We start from the raw sequence: 16,513 nt of genomic DNA on the forward strand, positions 1-16,513 counted from the left end.
TTAAATATGAGTTGAGAAATGCTTTAATCACAAAAAAATCTTATGAATATAAATTCACAAACTTAATGTGATACATTAAATTATAAAACTATCTAATATATTACATCAAATTACGTCAATTTATAAATTTATTTTTATAAGATTTCTATATGCAAGTAGGAATTATTGTATGAGTTAAATTACGAAGTCTTCCAATTGAGAACATTAATAAATATCAGGATTATTTTTGAAAATAAATATATACATGCGATTGCCGTCAAAGTAGTGATAGAGTTACCACTCATGTACTATTTATAACATATTTATTTTTTATTATTTTATTTAAAGTATTTTTTTAGCATCCTTAATTATTAAGAAAAAATTAAAAATATATATAATTTTATTAATAGTCACTTTCTTAACCAGTAAATAAAATTAAAAATTAAAAATTAAAAAAAAATAAATATAAAAAAAATAATAAATAGATAATAGAATGATAATAACCCTATTATTTTTTCGCCAATAATAATAAAAGGTTTCAGAATTCAAATAGTCCATTTTTCCCGAAAATCAAAATCCATTCTTTTAAGAAAAAATGGCCAAAGGAAAACGTTGTTTAGCGCGGCGCACTATTTTACAATGATTTGGACTGTTACATTTTTTTTTTTTTCCTCATTTCAAACGTTTTATGAAGAAAAGTTCAGTTAAAAAATAATTTAATTTAATTGCGGAACACAAGTAGAAAAAGAAAATAAAAAACGAGGTAGTTGGGCAAAAATGGTGGCTGAGTAGTACAATAGCAGGGTCCACGGCGAAAATCCGTTCTTTCCTTCCGATCTAAAAAGCTAATTAGACTTGAGCCCAGAACTCTCACCAATTAGATATATTCAAGGCCAAGGAAAAGGCGGTGAAGATTACGAAGAGATGTAAAGGAAAAGTGACGGCTTTGGTTGAGGGCATCAGCGATTCAGCATAGCCAAACGCTTCGACTTGGTAGGAGTCTACATTATTGTATGTTCTTGGAAAAATGTTTGTGGGTTCGGAAATCTGGAATTTTTGTAGCTTCTTATTTTGCGTCCTTTTACGCTTGATTTCGTCTGGGATATCTATTCTTGCCAAATTTCGGTGTTTTTCTCCCTTAATACACTGTCATTGGATTATATCTGCATTGGATTAGCAAAGGAATAATTTTATGGTTTTGAGTACAGTACCAAGCACCTACCAGTCAAACCGCCCTCTCTCTTTTCGCATTTTCTCTTTCTTGGCCCAATTTTCCTTGTTTCTCTCCCTCCTCTCCATAACTTTTATCTTACCTCTTCGCCATTTTCTCTCCGTGTTTGCTTCTAGAAATTTGTTTGTCGTTTCCTTAGTGGTGGTTGTCGTCCCAGGTGCGTGAGATTTCATTTTCCCTCTCTGATTTTTCGTTTTCCTTGCTGGGCTGACTCTCTCTCTCAGTAGCAAGTGTCCTTGGGTAAAATTTTGTGCTTCTCATTTTTCATTTACTGGTAAAAAATGTCAACCCGAAAACCCCTGTGATTTCATTGTGTTTGGCGCCCTGGGTGCATTGACAGAGTATTTCTCAATTTAGCTTCTTACATTTTTAGCAACCTAGCAGAACATTACTGGTGAGAACGTGGTATTCTTACTGAAAATTGTGTTACATTTTTTTCGGTGGGAGTACTTCACGTAGTCTTCCAAATATGAACATTTTTACGGTTAATTCTTGAGTACGTATGATGCAGTTCCTATGTGGAATTATTAGGTATTGTTATTTTCAAATCTTTAGTTTTGTTTGAATATAGGTCTTTTGACATGGACGGGTTGGGGATTGAAATAATACCATTAGACTTTCACAGCTTAAGTTGTATCATTTTTCTTTGCTCGAAGCAGGTCGGCATGTTGAGAACTCTGGGCGGTGTAGCTCATTGACGCCATGGCCCATTTGATTTGAGAATTAATATGTGTATCATGCGGTCTTATTATATGGATATGCATGAGATTTATATCCGAATATCTTGATTTTATTAATGGCAGGACTATCTGGTGGTCATACTGTGCTTGTTTGTGCTTCTGGTTTGTTTTTTTTTTATAAGTAAGAAATTTCATTGATCGAATAAGACTAGGCAAAGCCCATATACACAGGAATGTGCTTCTAGTTTGTGTGTAGGATGTGTATATGTGATTTTCTTGGGATTAACTGGAGAAGTGGATTGATTATTGTTTGCATTGATGAGACTGTGTTGCTGTAAATATACCATAAGAAATTATCCATTTTGTTCCCTTGAATCTTTAATGGTTTATACATTCCTGAAACTGGATTGATGTGTGTACTGTCTTGCTGAAACTGTGTTGCTGTCTTGGCAAACCTTAACCTCAAGTCCATTGTCTCATAATGCTAATGTGATATTGCTCATGAGAAGAACAAATCTGTTTTCCATTTAGGCTAAAATTACCAATAGAAGCAGATTATTAAATTACAAAATGAATTTAATCAGGTTTTTCCACTCAAGTCCTGGGTTACGTTCATTGACACACAAAATACCAACAGGAATGTAATCATGGAATTTTAGATGTGTTTAATAAAAAATTTGTAGTTATTAGTGTTAAATGACCGTTTAAAATATGATTGTTTAAACAATAATTTAATTAGAGTATGATTATTAATTAACATATGATTGGTAGAAATGCAAAATATGACAAAAATAAATTATATAAAGAAATAATAAAATATATTAAATTAACAATATTTTATTATTATATAAAGAGTAGGTGGATAATCCAACATGGGAATAGGCAAAAGGCAAAACATGTAATATTAACCAAATTTTGTCTTTGCCTTTACCTATTCCAATGCTAATGCTCAGTGTTTGAGGTTTCTCTGTGCGTCCCACATGCCTCTGTCGTCGAAGTGTTGGGTGTTGTTTGTCATGTGTCAATTGCACAATAAGGGAAGAAGCTCATAAACAAGACTCTTCAAGTGAGATATGAAAGCATAAATTGATATTTCGCTTATGATTTCTACTTATAAAAAAAAATATTTCGCATATGATTTCTGCTCTGGAAGTTAGACAAGTTCAACAACTAGGTTTGGGTGGAGTAACTACGTTCATGATGGATGTCTTGATACTAGAGGACTCTGTAAATATCAGTTGATAGTATACAATACACTGAAGTTTATCTTTCTTAATAGGGAAAATTTCTTTTGGACATGAGTCGGCAGCACAATGTGTATTTGGTTCTCTTTGAACGCATAAATGAAAAATCCTCTCTTTGGCTTTCGTTTCATTCAATCAATGGGCTGCTAGATCCGACAAAAATGATTCTACAAACTGCCTCTAAGTTATTATTTTTTATTTTCATTTTTTCTGTTTTTCATTTTTACCCCTGCATTCCACCCCTCCCTGACTCCCCCTCCCCCCCTTTTCCCATCCCTCCAGACCGGAGCTCACGCTAGCTTCGTCGCTAGTTCCCGTTGACAGCGTCGACACTGACGTTGCTGCCAGTCCACTTCCGCTGCACTGCCTGGTATTTTATTGACACAGCCATCTCTTCTCTTCTGTCATCTCTCTCTCTCTCTCTCTCTCTCTCTCCCAATTCCACTACTCCTAATTCCTAGACCCATCTGATCTATTTGCCTCTCATCACTAGTTCCTAAAAGGTAAGTCTTTTTCTTTCCCAGATTTTTGTTTTTCGTTTTGTTTGATTTTTTATGAAAGTTAAAGTGTTTTTTGGAGGGTGGGTGAATTTGCTTTGGATCCAAAGATTCGTGGATTGCGTGAAATTCCTAGCTTCGTTGTCGGAAAACTGGCTTTGAGAATGGTTGCTCCACAATCAGTAATATTGAATCAGAAACATATTGATATGGTTGCAGAGACAGAGTAGGAAAATTGTCGTCTTTTCCAAACCTTCGATATTTTATTGGTTGGGGACCCGAGAAAGCAAAAAAAGACCTCCGCTTGGCAAAACCCAATTCAACCGTTTTAGCTTATTTGTCTTACTTACCCACAGCTTTCTGTATAGCCAAACAGCAGGTCAAAGAATCCAGAAAGTATCAACCTTTAGACCTTTCTAAATTACCGAGAAATGCAAAATAATATGGCAAATGGCGGCGAGATGGTACAGCGCTGGTGGGGGTTGGGGGTTTGGGAATGCAGGGAGATGTGGGGAGTGGGGGGTTCTGTTGGGAACAGAGGAATCGTGGGGCTGGGGGGGGGGGGGGAGAGAAAGAGAGAGAGAGAAAAATTGGAAAAACAAAGTAGATGATGTGGCACTGTGCTACGTTAGTTTGTCTCTAGCAGTTTTCTTCAAAGAATCGATTCATTTTCTTTTCATTAATTCCCCTTTTGCATAAGCTATTTTTTGGACTGAGACAATTCTAACCATGATCTGACCCTGAAAATTTGGAGGTTAACACGCTGGAAATCATATTTGAGCAAGCTTGTTCTCTCTCCCCCTCCCCCCCTTCATTTTTCTTATCGCTTCTTTCTGAATTTATGTTCCTTTTACTATTTGCGCATTTGGATTTGATGGGTTTACTTTTTATTCTATTATGAAATTTTCAGACTAATGGACTCTCGAGAAGAAATGCAGAAGGTGAAACGTTCGATTGCTCAAGTAAGATGCCAAGAGCATGAGCTTCTTGTTTGGTGCAATTTATTTACTGGGTATTTTTTAGGGTAAATGCACCTTCACCCCTGTTCTTTAATGCAGTCCTAGACTCCTACTGATATCCTTGGCTTTATGATGGATTCGTGGAGAAAGTATTAAGTTATTGCATGGATTGGGATCATTGTTCAAATTGATAAATAAAAATATTTGTATCAGTACTTATTGTTATAGTTGCATTTCTTTTTACATAGAAAAGAATGGGATTAATTTAATTATGATATACTGGGAAATTACTTCCATCTGGCATGAAGAAGGGGAAAAAAAAAAAAAAAATAGAAATCCCACAACACATTTGAAATGAAGAATAGGTGAGGGTGTAGTCTAGAACTGGTGAATAGGGAGGGTATAAAAATCTTCCCCTTCTGGGCATAAAAAACATGACTTGTTATGCTTGTTAAGGGGTTATACTTGTAATATTGCTGGTTGGGGATAGTAGGCTCAGAAAAAGATGATTTTAGGGATGAATCTGATTGACCTTTTTGATCCATGCCATGCACTTCTCTTCAAATGAAATACGATGTTTATTCTGGTTTCTAAGGCTGGTGCAGATTGGCAGTTTTGGGCTTCAATTCCTGTGGTGTATTCTGCATTTTATTGTCAGCATATGGTACTTTCTGTTGGAGGTAACTCATGTGGTCGAAAGTACCCTTATTTCTAGTGGACTACTGAAGAACTACAAAGCCCTTGATTTAGGCAAGCTCCGGTACCTCGCCATTGTGGTAGGAAGTGAAGAAGCTTACCAAACTGCTAAGGTCACTAAACTTTTACAGTGGCTGGAAGCAATTGGCATGAAGCATGTGTGCCTTTATGATATGGAAGGTAAGGACCCATGTGTTTAACAAGGTGGAAATGCTGGAACAATTGCTGAGTGATGATGCAAAGGTTTGTATGCAACTATTTTAATGTAAATGATGTGTATTATACCATCTTTGATGTTATAGGAGTATTAAAGAAATCAAAAGAAGCCATCTTGGAGAAAATGAACAATACAACAGTATTTCAGGTATTATTTTCTATCTCCACAGTAAAGTTACACTTTATCCTCGGTTTGCCACTGTTCAGTGATGGAAGTTACTCACCATATTATGATCAATATAGTTTTGATAACTTTTCTTGACATATAAATCTTCGTTTAATGCTTACTACAGCACCAGTGGGTAATTCCTAGCTTGTTTTGAAGTACTTAACATAATTGTTTATTGAAAAATTTTGATGTGCATGTATGTGTATGCGCACGTATGGTGTGTGTATATTATTCACTAGACTGTAAATAACTTTTACCTGTTCTTTTGAATATTTAAAATAAAAAAAAAGAACCTTTTTGTGGTTATTCATTCTTGTCATGATGAAGGATAAATATATATGCATAGACATACATATAGATACAGCCCCCCTATATATATGCATGTTATAAACATAGTCAGCATTATTTGTGCCCTCAGTATCTCAGAAAGCATTCTCACCAAGTTTAGCATTTATTGCCTACAGGAAGCTGATGAAAACGATAAGCTACTTGACCAAAAACATATGACTCTAGAATTTGCTTCATACTCTGATGGAAAGGAAGCAGTGGCTAAAGCAGCTAACTTACTTTTTGCCAAGTATTTACAATCAGCTAATTCTGGTGGAGATCCAGATCAAGAAAGAATATTTAATGAACCTCACATGAATGAGGCGCTAAGAGCTGTTGGTTTGTTCTACTTTTCAGATGTGTTCAATGGTTTAGAGGATTGATTCTATTTCGGTTTTAATTTACGAACTTTTAGTATTTATGTTTATGGACTATCAGGTAGTGGAGGACCAGAACCTGACCTCCTCTTGGTATATGGACCTGCAAGATGCCACCTAGGTTTTCCTGCATGGAGGATTCGATATACCGAGATTGTGTGAGTATTCTTTCTTGTTGTAGTGTATTTTCTTTTCTGGGGGCGAATTGTGACCATTTCTGTGTTGCAGACACATGGGATCATTGAAGTCCATGAGATATGGTTCCCTAATAAAGGCCATTTACAAGTTTACCATGGTGCGCCAGAACTATGGTAAGTGGCTTTTCCTTTTGTTGTGCAATATCTATTTGAACTTAATTATATGAATGCGAACTAATGGTCAAACAAATTATTTAAAAATTTTGTTGTAAAAACTTCACGATTAATTTAAATCTGAACTTCTTCCACTTTGATCTGGGATAAGCAATATTTTCATACAGTTTTCTAAGTGAGCTTTCTTAAAATTTAAATAAATAAATAAATAAAATGACCTTGCAGTGAAGTATTTATATTTGTGAAGTTATAGAATATGATAATCCTTACTGATGTAACTTTTCCTTTATTATCATAAGTTCACTAATTTATTTCTTTCAGATTGGATCTGAGTAAGTACGCTGGATTGCATTTGTTTCTGTAATATGGCCATGTGCCTTTTTTTCCCGTATTCACTATTGGTTCTTGGAATGGGGGCGGAACAGTAAAAATAAAACCATCTATTGGGTTTTATGGTGCTGGTATGTATTATTGTGTGATCTTCTTTTCTTGTTACAGGTAAGTGAGAAACTGTAGTTGGAGGTCATCATCTTGAATAAGTGGTGCCATTGAATACTGCAGGGATTCTCGAGTTTGTCCGCGTTGTATCAACTTTTGTCTTGTACATGTTGGCTGTTTTGGACACAAGATATTTATATGCCCATAAGTGGATATTAACATACCTTCATGCGGCTGAGAAAAAATAATATCTCTACAGCTGAACACCTCCTACACCCCCGCTCATGACTGCATCATGAATAATGAGTCATCATCGTGTATTATTTATACTACTACTCTACACTTCGTTTCTAATTCCCTATTTTTCTCTGAGGAATTTTACTAGTTGTGAATAATAAAGTTACAACTATATGATGTTATTTTTTGTGGATTTTTTTTTTTTTGGTGTTTTTTTATATTTAAACTAAGCAAAAAACCTATTGGTGCTGATGTGATGATGTCGGCTTTAAGTAATTGTTGTTGCCTATCTTTCATATGCTACGTGTGAGCAAACAGAGTCCAAACCTTTTGTACATAAAGTCCACTTCCAAGTGCGTGACATTCACCACACAGAAATTACGAACAACAAACAATAAATTAATCACCACCATAAGCTTATATTAAGGGAAAAAAAAAACCATGTACTATCACAGTACAAAAGCGCAAGGTCCACTATGTTACAGGTTATTGACCTTTATTCGACATCTACACAAGATACAGGAAGCAGACCCTAGTCTAGATAGAGGCTGTAGCTGGTGTTGGTGATGGAACCCAAACAAGATGATATACCGGGAGGAAATGGCATATTGGAGAAGACGAGCCGGGCTTGATCCCAAGTTGGCGAAAGAGAATGTGATCAGGGTCCCAATCAGACGTGTCCATGTGGCATACAGCAACTGCTTCCACCTTATGTTCATTCTCACCCCCTAGTAAAACCTTGAATATTTTGCTCCTTTCTATGAAGTGGCAGTAGAAAACTTTGTAAGGGTACAGCAAGGGATGACAAGCTACCCATTTAGGAGCATAAATTTCCTCTGAAATTCTCAGAACAGAGTAATTCTGTGCCGAGACAGTTGCCACTGTGGGGTGGGTGATTGTTAGGACATCCAGGTTCGCCCATGAGCCCATGATGTTGTGTACAAAACCAAGCATGGACTCTAAAGAGGTAGCGCAGTGCTTGATCTCCCCCTTGGTGGGTAGAGATTCGCACTGTTGGAGTGTGTTTTCCATGGCCTGGGCACTGGGAGAACCTGGAAGGATTGAGTAAAGTTGAAGAACGTTTGAGAGTTGGGCCATTGAGAAAGGAATGGAATCGGCTTCTTCTCTTGGCAAGAAGTGGGGAAACTCTTGGATGGGAAAGCGGAGGGGCATTGTCTTCCCCACAAATAGATCATCCATGGTGAAAAAGCCTGACTTGAATGCTTCCGAGCGATCCATGTGGGATGATGGCTTTGCTGCCATATGATTTTCATGCACCATGCTCGACTCTCTAGAGTCTTTCCCATCTCCACATGAACTAATGTAATCTAACTCTTTCACGTCTTTCGCACTTCTATAGCCAGCAATGTAAGGGCCCTGATCACTCTTCCCTGTGTATCCAGCAATGTAATTGTCTTTTGCATCTTGCCTGTTTCCGTAACCAGCCTCGTACTGTCTGTTTCCGTAACCAGCTCCGTAACCAGCCCCATACTGTCTGCTTCCGTAACCAGCCTCATACTGTTTGTTTCCGTAACCAGCTCCGTAACCAGCCCCATACTGTTTGTTTCCGTAACCAGCTCCGTAACCAGCCCCATACTGTCTGTTTCCGTAACCAGCCTCATACTGTCTGTAACCAGCTATGTTAGGTTGGTTCATCTCTTTTTCTCGTGCCACTTCCACTTGTTGCAAGTTTTGATCGGCTACGTCCTTCACATCATTATCAATCTGGCCACACTGCAAACAAGATTACAAATTTTGATCAATTTTTTTAAGAAAACGTAAACTCTTAAGTAGTGTAATGTGCAGACACGAAACAAAAACTAACATGCTTTTTGTACTGCATCCCAGAGTTTTTCAATGCTTCTTTAGCAGTTATGTAATTGTCTTTTGCATCTTTCCTGGTTCGATAACCAGCTATATACTGCCTGTTTCTGTAGCCAGCTATATACTGTTTGTTTCTATAACCAGCTATGTACTGTTCGTTCATCTCTTTTTGGTTATCCGCCTCCACTTCTTTCAAGTGTTTTTCAGCTACATCATTCATTCCATGAGCATGGTTCTGCTGCAAACAAAAACTCAAAGATCAGTGGTCACACTGCAAGGAATCCAAATTAAGATCAACGTATTGAAGGTGCAAACTTCCAAAATGAAGTGTTATCGCAGATGCTGGAACAAAAACTTACCTGCGTTTTATTCTTCATCCCAGAGTCTTTCGAGTCTTCTTTTGTACCATACTTAGCTAGGTAAGTTTCTTCCCCATCTTGTCTGGTTCGGTAGGCAGTAATGTAATTTGCTTGTTTGCTTGTGTACCCAGCAATGTAGGGTTGGTTCATCTCTTTTTGGTTTGCCACCTCCTCTTGTTTCAAGTGTCGTTCATCTACGTCCTTCACTTCATTAGCAGGGTTCTGCTGCAAACAAAAAACTCAAAAGATCAATATATGGCCACACTGCAGGCAAATTAAGATCAACTTTAGATAACATGTAAACTTTCAAATTAATAAAGTGTGATAATCAGTTCTCGGGAATCACTAACATCCTCGGGAACGTCCTCCATCTCTGCGTATTTCGCGTATAGATCTTTAGTACCATAAGCAGTGATGTAATTAGTGTCTTTCGCATCTTTTTTTGTCTGGTAAGCAGCTGCATAACCTGAAGCGTAACCAGACTGATCTTCCAAATTCTCTTTGGAACCGTAAGCAGATTCATAAGAATCTTTTGCAACCTTTTGAGTCCGGTAAGCAGCTGCATAACCTGACGCGTAACCCGACGGATCTTCCAAATTCTCTTTGGTACCGTAAGCAGATTCATAAGAATCCTTTACAACAGCCCTCGCTCCACTGATGTGGTCACACTGCATGCAAACAAATGATGCATAGGTAAAAACTTAAGAAATGCTTAACTTCACGATGTGAAGCTCGAGATTATGGTACAAAACACTACATGCATGCTTGCTGTCGTGAGAAATTAAGTATCAGGATTTACCCTTAAGAGCAACAGACAAAAGAGGAGGACCCCATATGCAAACCGAAGAGCCATATTCTTCCTACGAAACTGATCTCTACTCTCTAGTTCAGTGTGCGAATTCTCAAGGAAACTATGCTAGCTTTTATAGCCATCCGAAGGCTTTTTTAAGTTGATTAAAATAACTCATTAGAACGCTGTGCGTGTGTGTGTGATAGAGAGAGAATATTTTAATGACGTTGGTTAATTCATACCCATGTGCCTAGAAAGGCCAATAATTGATGGTTTGGCATGATAATATGGGACACAGCTCATTAACCTAATGCAAATACGATATGATAATAACAAGTTTAAGTTTAGTTTTAACGGATTTGGATCAAAATGAATTGACTCGTTAAGATACGATTGCTTAACGGGTTGATCTGCCTTGACCCGTTATAATCCATTATGATCAGTTAAGAAAGTTAAAATTACAATTATACCCTTATACATAAAAGTAAAATTGTTGAGATTTTAGTTTTAATATTTTTAATATTTGGATTATAATTTTGAACTTGTAATTAGTTTTATATATATATATATTTTTTTTATAGATATTGTGATTTTAGCATTTATAAAAAATTATGTTAAATTTAATAAGGTCAAACGAGTTAATTTCGAGTCTGTTCAATCCATTTATATAAATGGGTTGAAATGAATCAGGTCGTATTAATTTATTTTATAGTATTTATTAACGGATCAAAATGATTGACACGGCATGACCAATTATAAAATTTGACGAGATAAACTTAATAAATCATGTTCGAATTGATCATATAATATAATATAATATACATATATACCTAAACACGACGCATACCGATTTGACATCCCTAGTTAAAGCACTAATTGCCAGTAGACACTATTAATGCCAATACGCTTTAGAATCCCATACACTTTGCAACTTGCTCAATAATCAGAGTATTCATTCCCTTTTTCTTTTCTTTTATTTTCTTTTTCCTTTTAAGAATATTCATATTCCTCGATCCGAATAAAGCATCTCAAGTTGTAAAACAGAAATTGTTTTTTTCAACCAAAATCGAATAAAGTTGACGTAGAAAATAATATATAATTTCGCATGTGTGAATATTCTATCCACCAAATATATATGAGCAGCAAACTCTTACATATTTTATTTAATAAACAATATTTACAAATTGTACAATTTACGGGAAATGTGATGTGATGGGCTAGGAGACCTCGGCAACCATGCATGCTCAATGAATTAATGAGTTTTGCTACGTACAAGTTTATGCATCAATCTGCGTATTAATATTATTATATTTATATTATAAATTTAAATTAACATTATTTTTAATAAAATTTACTTTCTAACTAATTATATTGAATGGATCACTTGCATGCATGCCACCTTGTATGGAGAGTTGTAGGGCTGTAATCGAGCAGTGGCTCATTTGACTTGTCAAACTCAGCTTGATTTAAAATATAGGAGTTTGAATTCGAATTCGAAATTTTATTTATTATTTATTTAAACTTGATTCGATAAATCAAACTCAAATTTCGAAGTCAAATCGTTTATTTATTTTTTATTTTTTGAATAAGATTTAATAATTAATAAATTAGATAAAATAAAATAAAATAAAATAAAAAACCTAATATTGAATTTGTACAACTAACAAGTAGAACATCTATTGAATTATAAGAGTTTAAAAATTTATAAATAATTAATATCTAACTAGTTGATATTTATCCATAATAATAATATAATATATTATATGCATACATATATTATTAATATATACACATAATATAATAGCATATATTTATTTCATGTGGTTCCCACATATTAGTATATGAAATTATTAAATTCTATCGACTAATTATTATACAAATTATAAAATATAACTACGAAATATATTCAATATATAGACATAAATAAATTGCTTACATACTATATATTTAATTATAAAAAAACCTTAAATTGTCTGACATCATTATATAAATTGCTAAAAAGACCTTAAAAAACTAAATCTACATAGATTTAGATAGTGAGATGAGAATTTTTAGTTTTAGATAAAATTTTAAAATATTATTTTTTTAATATTATTAATTTATTATTATTTTAAAATTTAAAAAAATTAAATTAAAATTTAAAAAAATTAAATTATTTAATATATTTTATATACAAATTTTAAAAAAATATAATAATAAAATAAAATAAAAAGATAATTTTATGTCTCATTCCACTTGCTAAATCTGTCGTAATCAAGCAACAACAGTAGTACTTTATATACAACGGAACAAATTAACGGCCCGGACTGCGAATGATCTACATAGCTCAGAGATGTGTGCCGTCCGCTGTACGGCATCCTCACCCCATGAGAAACAGTGATCGACGGCTACACAGCTCTTCGATCGCACGCATATGCGTAGCTAGCTAGACGAGCGGCGCCACTTAAGCATGCATGAAAAACCGTACCTCACATTATTTAATTAGGTCAAAATGATAAAATATTATTATTATTATTATTATTATTATTATATAATTGCTTAATAAGCATTCATTTTGTGACCAATATTATTTAAGATGTGTTTAGGAACATAACTGTTTTTATAACTGTTTTCAGATTTTTTTTAATTATTTTATTACTATTTACAAACAGTTCACTATTTTTTACAAATTATTTATTATTATTTATAAACTATTCTATTATTCACAGATGATCTGAAATATTATTAAAATCTAATCGAAACCTTAAAATCATAATAGATACATATAAATTGATCTATTTAATATATATATGATGTTAAGAATATAATATAAATAATTAGATTTATCTTTATATTCATTAGTAAAGTAATAATTTCACATATGGCTAGCTAGCTAGCTACTATCTAAGGACTTACGATCCATGCCTCTTTTACTGATTTTTATTTGGTTGTTGGTCGAGTACCATGCATGGCAGTAGTGAATTTAGCTGCTATAATCATATATATGACTCCTCTAGTTACTTATTTACCGGGAAAATTAAGAAAAGTCCAAGCGAATGATGCTGAATCTTGGATCAAACAAATTTCAGATTAGTTTAATTGAAAGATAAAACAAAACGATTAACATGATCGATCATGATTTCATTGATCTGTTGAATGAATCTTATCCACGGCAACGGAAAGTCAGAGACTTTTTTTGTTCCTTTTTCTTTTCTATTTTTAAATTAATAGCTAGATCAAACCTTATCATTACATTTTGCCAAATAAATTCAAGTGTCTACAAAATTCAAATGATTCGTTGAAGACCTTAGAAGATGTCGACGTACAACCAACCACGACAAATTTATGATATATACTCTGTGAAGATGAACATGAACCAAGTTACACCTCGGAAGTTAATTAATATATGTTTTTTTTTTTTTTAATCTTAAATTTTGTCATCCCTAATCATGCTATGCTAACTAATGTATCATATTTTTAGCACTTTTTATTATTATTTACAACAATTAACTTATAAAACAGTACAAATTAATGTGTCATATGATCAGTAATTGTGATTTAAAATGATAAAAGAATTAAGGATGATGACATTGATGAGTAGCATTATTTAACTAATTAATAACTCATATATATGAAATGAAATGGACGTATGAATACTTAATTAATAATCGGCATGGCGTTGAGATCTCATGTATACCTGATCAACCCTTGAGAAAAACGAACCTCAGTGATAATAGCCTTCTATCCTCCATTAATCATAATTTCAAACTGACCTCTCAAATTTGACTTTTATATAATCTCCCCCCTAAAGATATCTGGAAATAAGAGAATACGTGCTTGCTGCTGAGCTCATAACCTGTTTGAAATCACAAGCTCGGCTTTCAGCTGATCACAAGTAGCATGGCTGAGTCGCACAACTTTGTATGTGTGTGTGTATATTTATTTATTTATGTACATATGTAATATATATAACATGATTTATATATGTTATATTATTATATTTGGCATACATTCAGGAGTAACCATTAGGTACTCTCGGAGTATGGATACATGGTAGTCTCATTGATCCTACCATACAATACCATATCATGAATCAAATTAATGTTTATGTAATTTTAATTACATGGCATGTTGTGATAGGATGTGAATATAATTACAACATTCATATCCATACAACTCGAAGAGTACCTAATATTTCAACACTGAACCTTTAGTTTAAATTTTTAATTAAGAGCTATTGATCATCAATTACCTTAATTTATCATTATTGAGAATTGGTATTCCTTGTTTTTGGCGCTAGCTTTTCCAACAAGAAATTGTCCTTGTGTGCTTAGTTTGGATGATAAGAATATTTCAGATAATTTATGAATAGTAATAAAATAGTTTGTAAATAATAATAAATAATTTATAAATAATAGTAAACTGTTTATAAATAATAATAAAATATTATACGAATATATAAGAACAGTTGTATTTCCAAACAAACCTTAAAACTCGCTATTAGTTGTATGGATCGACTTGTACGTATGGGTAGCTTGAGAACTGCCTTGGAGAGTTAAGAATTGAGAAGCCTTTGGCTTCAAGCATGCACTAGCTTGATCGTGTTTTCAAAACAGTGCCGGGAAATGTCACTTTTACGAAAGCATTGCAGGATCCTAAACCCCGATTCTTAGGAGATGTGACATAAAACCATAATAAATAAATAGAATGCTAGAGATATAAGCTACAAGTTTTATTATATAAGCTTTATAAACTTGCGTGTCATAAAAAAAAAAAAAAAAAGGTAAGTCAAAACTATATATATTACATAGTGATGTAACACCAATTATATGACCGATTAATTAGTCATACATAAATAAATGTAATTAAAGAATAAGAATGCTCTGGGCCCTCTAGCCTCTAGGTACTGTTTTTTAGCTTGCTTATTGAGTTTTTTATGAGTAATATACTTTTACAGTTATTTATGTAATTTTATTTTAGTGGAGGATAATTATGTAAGATTTTAAATTCAAATAATATTTTTCAATATTTCTAATGAACTGACATTATCACATGAGTTCTCCCACGCCATCTGAAATTCCTTGCTTAGATGATCTTCTCACCATCATATGGTTTATTTAAAAAAAAAAAAAAAAAAAAAATCAAAACAAGGGTGTCAAAGATCATAAAAGAGAAAAATTGAAACTCTAGATTCCTTATACTTCTTTTGTGTTTGTATTTTTTTTTTCTTAATAAATCACGTGACGCCACATGGTGGTATCAAGTCAAGAAGACCATTTAAGCGGTAAATTTTAGATGGTTCAATAATATTTTTCTATCACATTAATTAATTATAAAATAAGGTGTAGTATATCATTATTATTTTTTATTGTTAGGCACTCAACATCTTTGGGCATATGTAACCACTTATAACCAGTCTAGTTAAGGAGGGATCATGCGAGTTGAGTGATTTATACGTTAAAAGGTTTCCATCTTCTAAGAAGAAAAGTCATAGGCCGGAATGGATATTAATAATTTTGCCCAAGTACAAGAACGATCCTCCCCATTCCATCAAAGGATCCCTAGGTGGTTGTGTTGTTATAGTTTAAGCAGTCGTCCTTATCTTTTATTGTGTGTTTTTTTTTTTTTTTTTATAATACTACTGGACTGGCATTTCTAATCTAGAAAGCTGACCAACAAGTGCAAAATGTAGTTTTTTTATTTTTATTTCAATCATTTTTTACCTATTTTAAAACATTTTTAAAAATATAAATTCACTAATAACCATTTACTTAACCATTAAGTTAAAAAAAAATAAAAATAAAATCACAATCGATCAATTTTATCGGTCTAAATAGCATTTTCCTTTTTTTTTTTTTTTAAAGCCACGACTTTTGAGGTAAACTCTTATCTACAATTTACCTATTTATTTGTTAGTTTCTTCTAATTCCCTAGAGGCTAGAGATGGAGGAAGAGCTTAAAAAAATTATCTTAGGTGATAGGGAGTTGAATTTATAATCTTCTACTTCCTTTTCTTTTAATAAAAGGTTTATAATCTTGACAAGAAAAACAAATTGATATGCTTTCTTTCTTTTCAACGATTCGATAGAAAAGATATAGGGAGATTATTTAAACTGATGGACAATCGATTAAGATAATAGAGTTACTGTATAATTATCATTAGTCCCACATTGTTTCCTTTATGTATAATTAAACCTACA

At 33.5% G+C, this 16,513-nt stretch overlaps 2 protein-coding genes across 13 annotated transcripts; one reads left to right on the forward strand and one right to left on the reverse strand.

Moving 5' to 3' along the window:
- Positions 1-706: 706 nt before the first annotated feature.
- Positions 707-7,543, forward strand: LOC121254989 (dehydrodolichyl diphosphate synthase complex subunit NUS1). Of its 10 annotated transcripts, none has more exons than XM_041155263.1 (9): positions 707-972; positions 3,417-3,504; positions 4,542-4,655; positions 5,186-5,466; positions 5,589-5,650; positions 6,136-6,337; positions 6,437-6,533; positions 6,604-6,686; positions 7,185-7,543. In XM_041155263.1, the coding sequence occupies exons 3-9, from the start codon at positions 4,546-4,548 to the stop codon at positions 7,190-7,192; spliced, it is 843 nt and encodes a 280-aa protein (XP_041011197.1). In that variant the 5' UTR covers positions 707-972; positions 3,417-3,504; positions 4,542-4,545; the 3' UTR covers positions 7,193-7,543. The 10 variants fall into 10 exon arrangements, with proteins under 10 accessions (XP_041011197.1, XP_041011201.1, XP_041011200.1 ...); XM_041155267.1 differs by having other exon boundaries at positions 4,542-4,643; XM_041155269.1 differs by having other exon boundaries at positions 709-972; positions 4,542-4,593; positions 5,196-5,466.
- Positions 7,544-7,740: 197 nt separating this feature from the next.
- On the reverse strand, positions 7,741-10,422 carry LOC121254988 (polygalacturonase-1 non-catalytic subunit beta-like). Of its 3 annotated transcripts, none has more exons than XM_041155260.1 (5): positions 10,344-10,422; positions 9,895-10,212; positions 9,545-9,766; positions 9,187-9,423; positions 7,741-9,095 (listed from the first exon to the last, which is right to left on the reverse strand). In XM_041155260.1, the coding sequence occupies exons 1-5, from the start codon at positions 10,395-10,397 to the stop codon at positions 7,899-7,901; spliced, it is 2,028 nt and encodes a 675-aa protein (XP_041011194.1). In that variant the 5' UTR covers positions 10,398-10,422; the 3' UTR covers positions 7,741-7,898. The 3 variants fall into 3 exon arrangements, with proteins under 3 accessions (XP_041011194.1, XP_041011195.1, XP_041011193.1); XM_041155261.1 differs by having other exon boundaries at positions 9,187-9,420; positions 9,545-9,769; XM_041155259.1 differs by having other exon boundaries at positions 9,545-9,769.
- Between the last annotated feature and the right edge of the window lie 6,091 nt (positions 10,423-16,513).

The sequence above is a fragment of the Juglans microcarpa x Juglans regia genome, chromosome 3D (assembly GCF_004785595.1).
Source record: "Juglans microcarpa x Juglans regia isolate MS1-56 chromosome 3D, Jm3101_v1.0, whole genome shotgun sequence".
In the NCBI taxonomy this organism is placed as follows: Eukaryota; Viridiplantae; Streptophyta; class Magnoliopsida; order Fagales; family Juglandaceae; genus Juglans; species Juglans microcarpa x Juglans regia.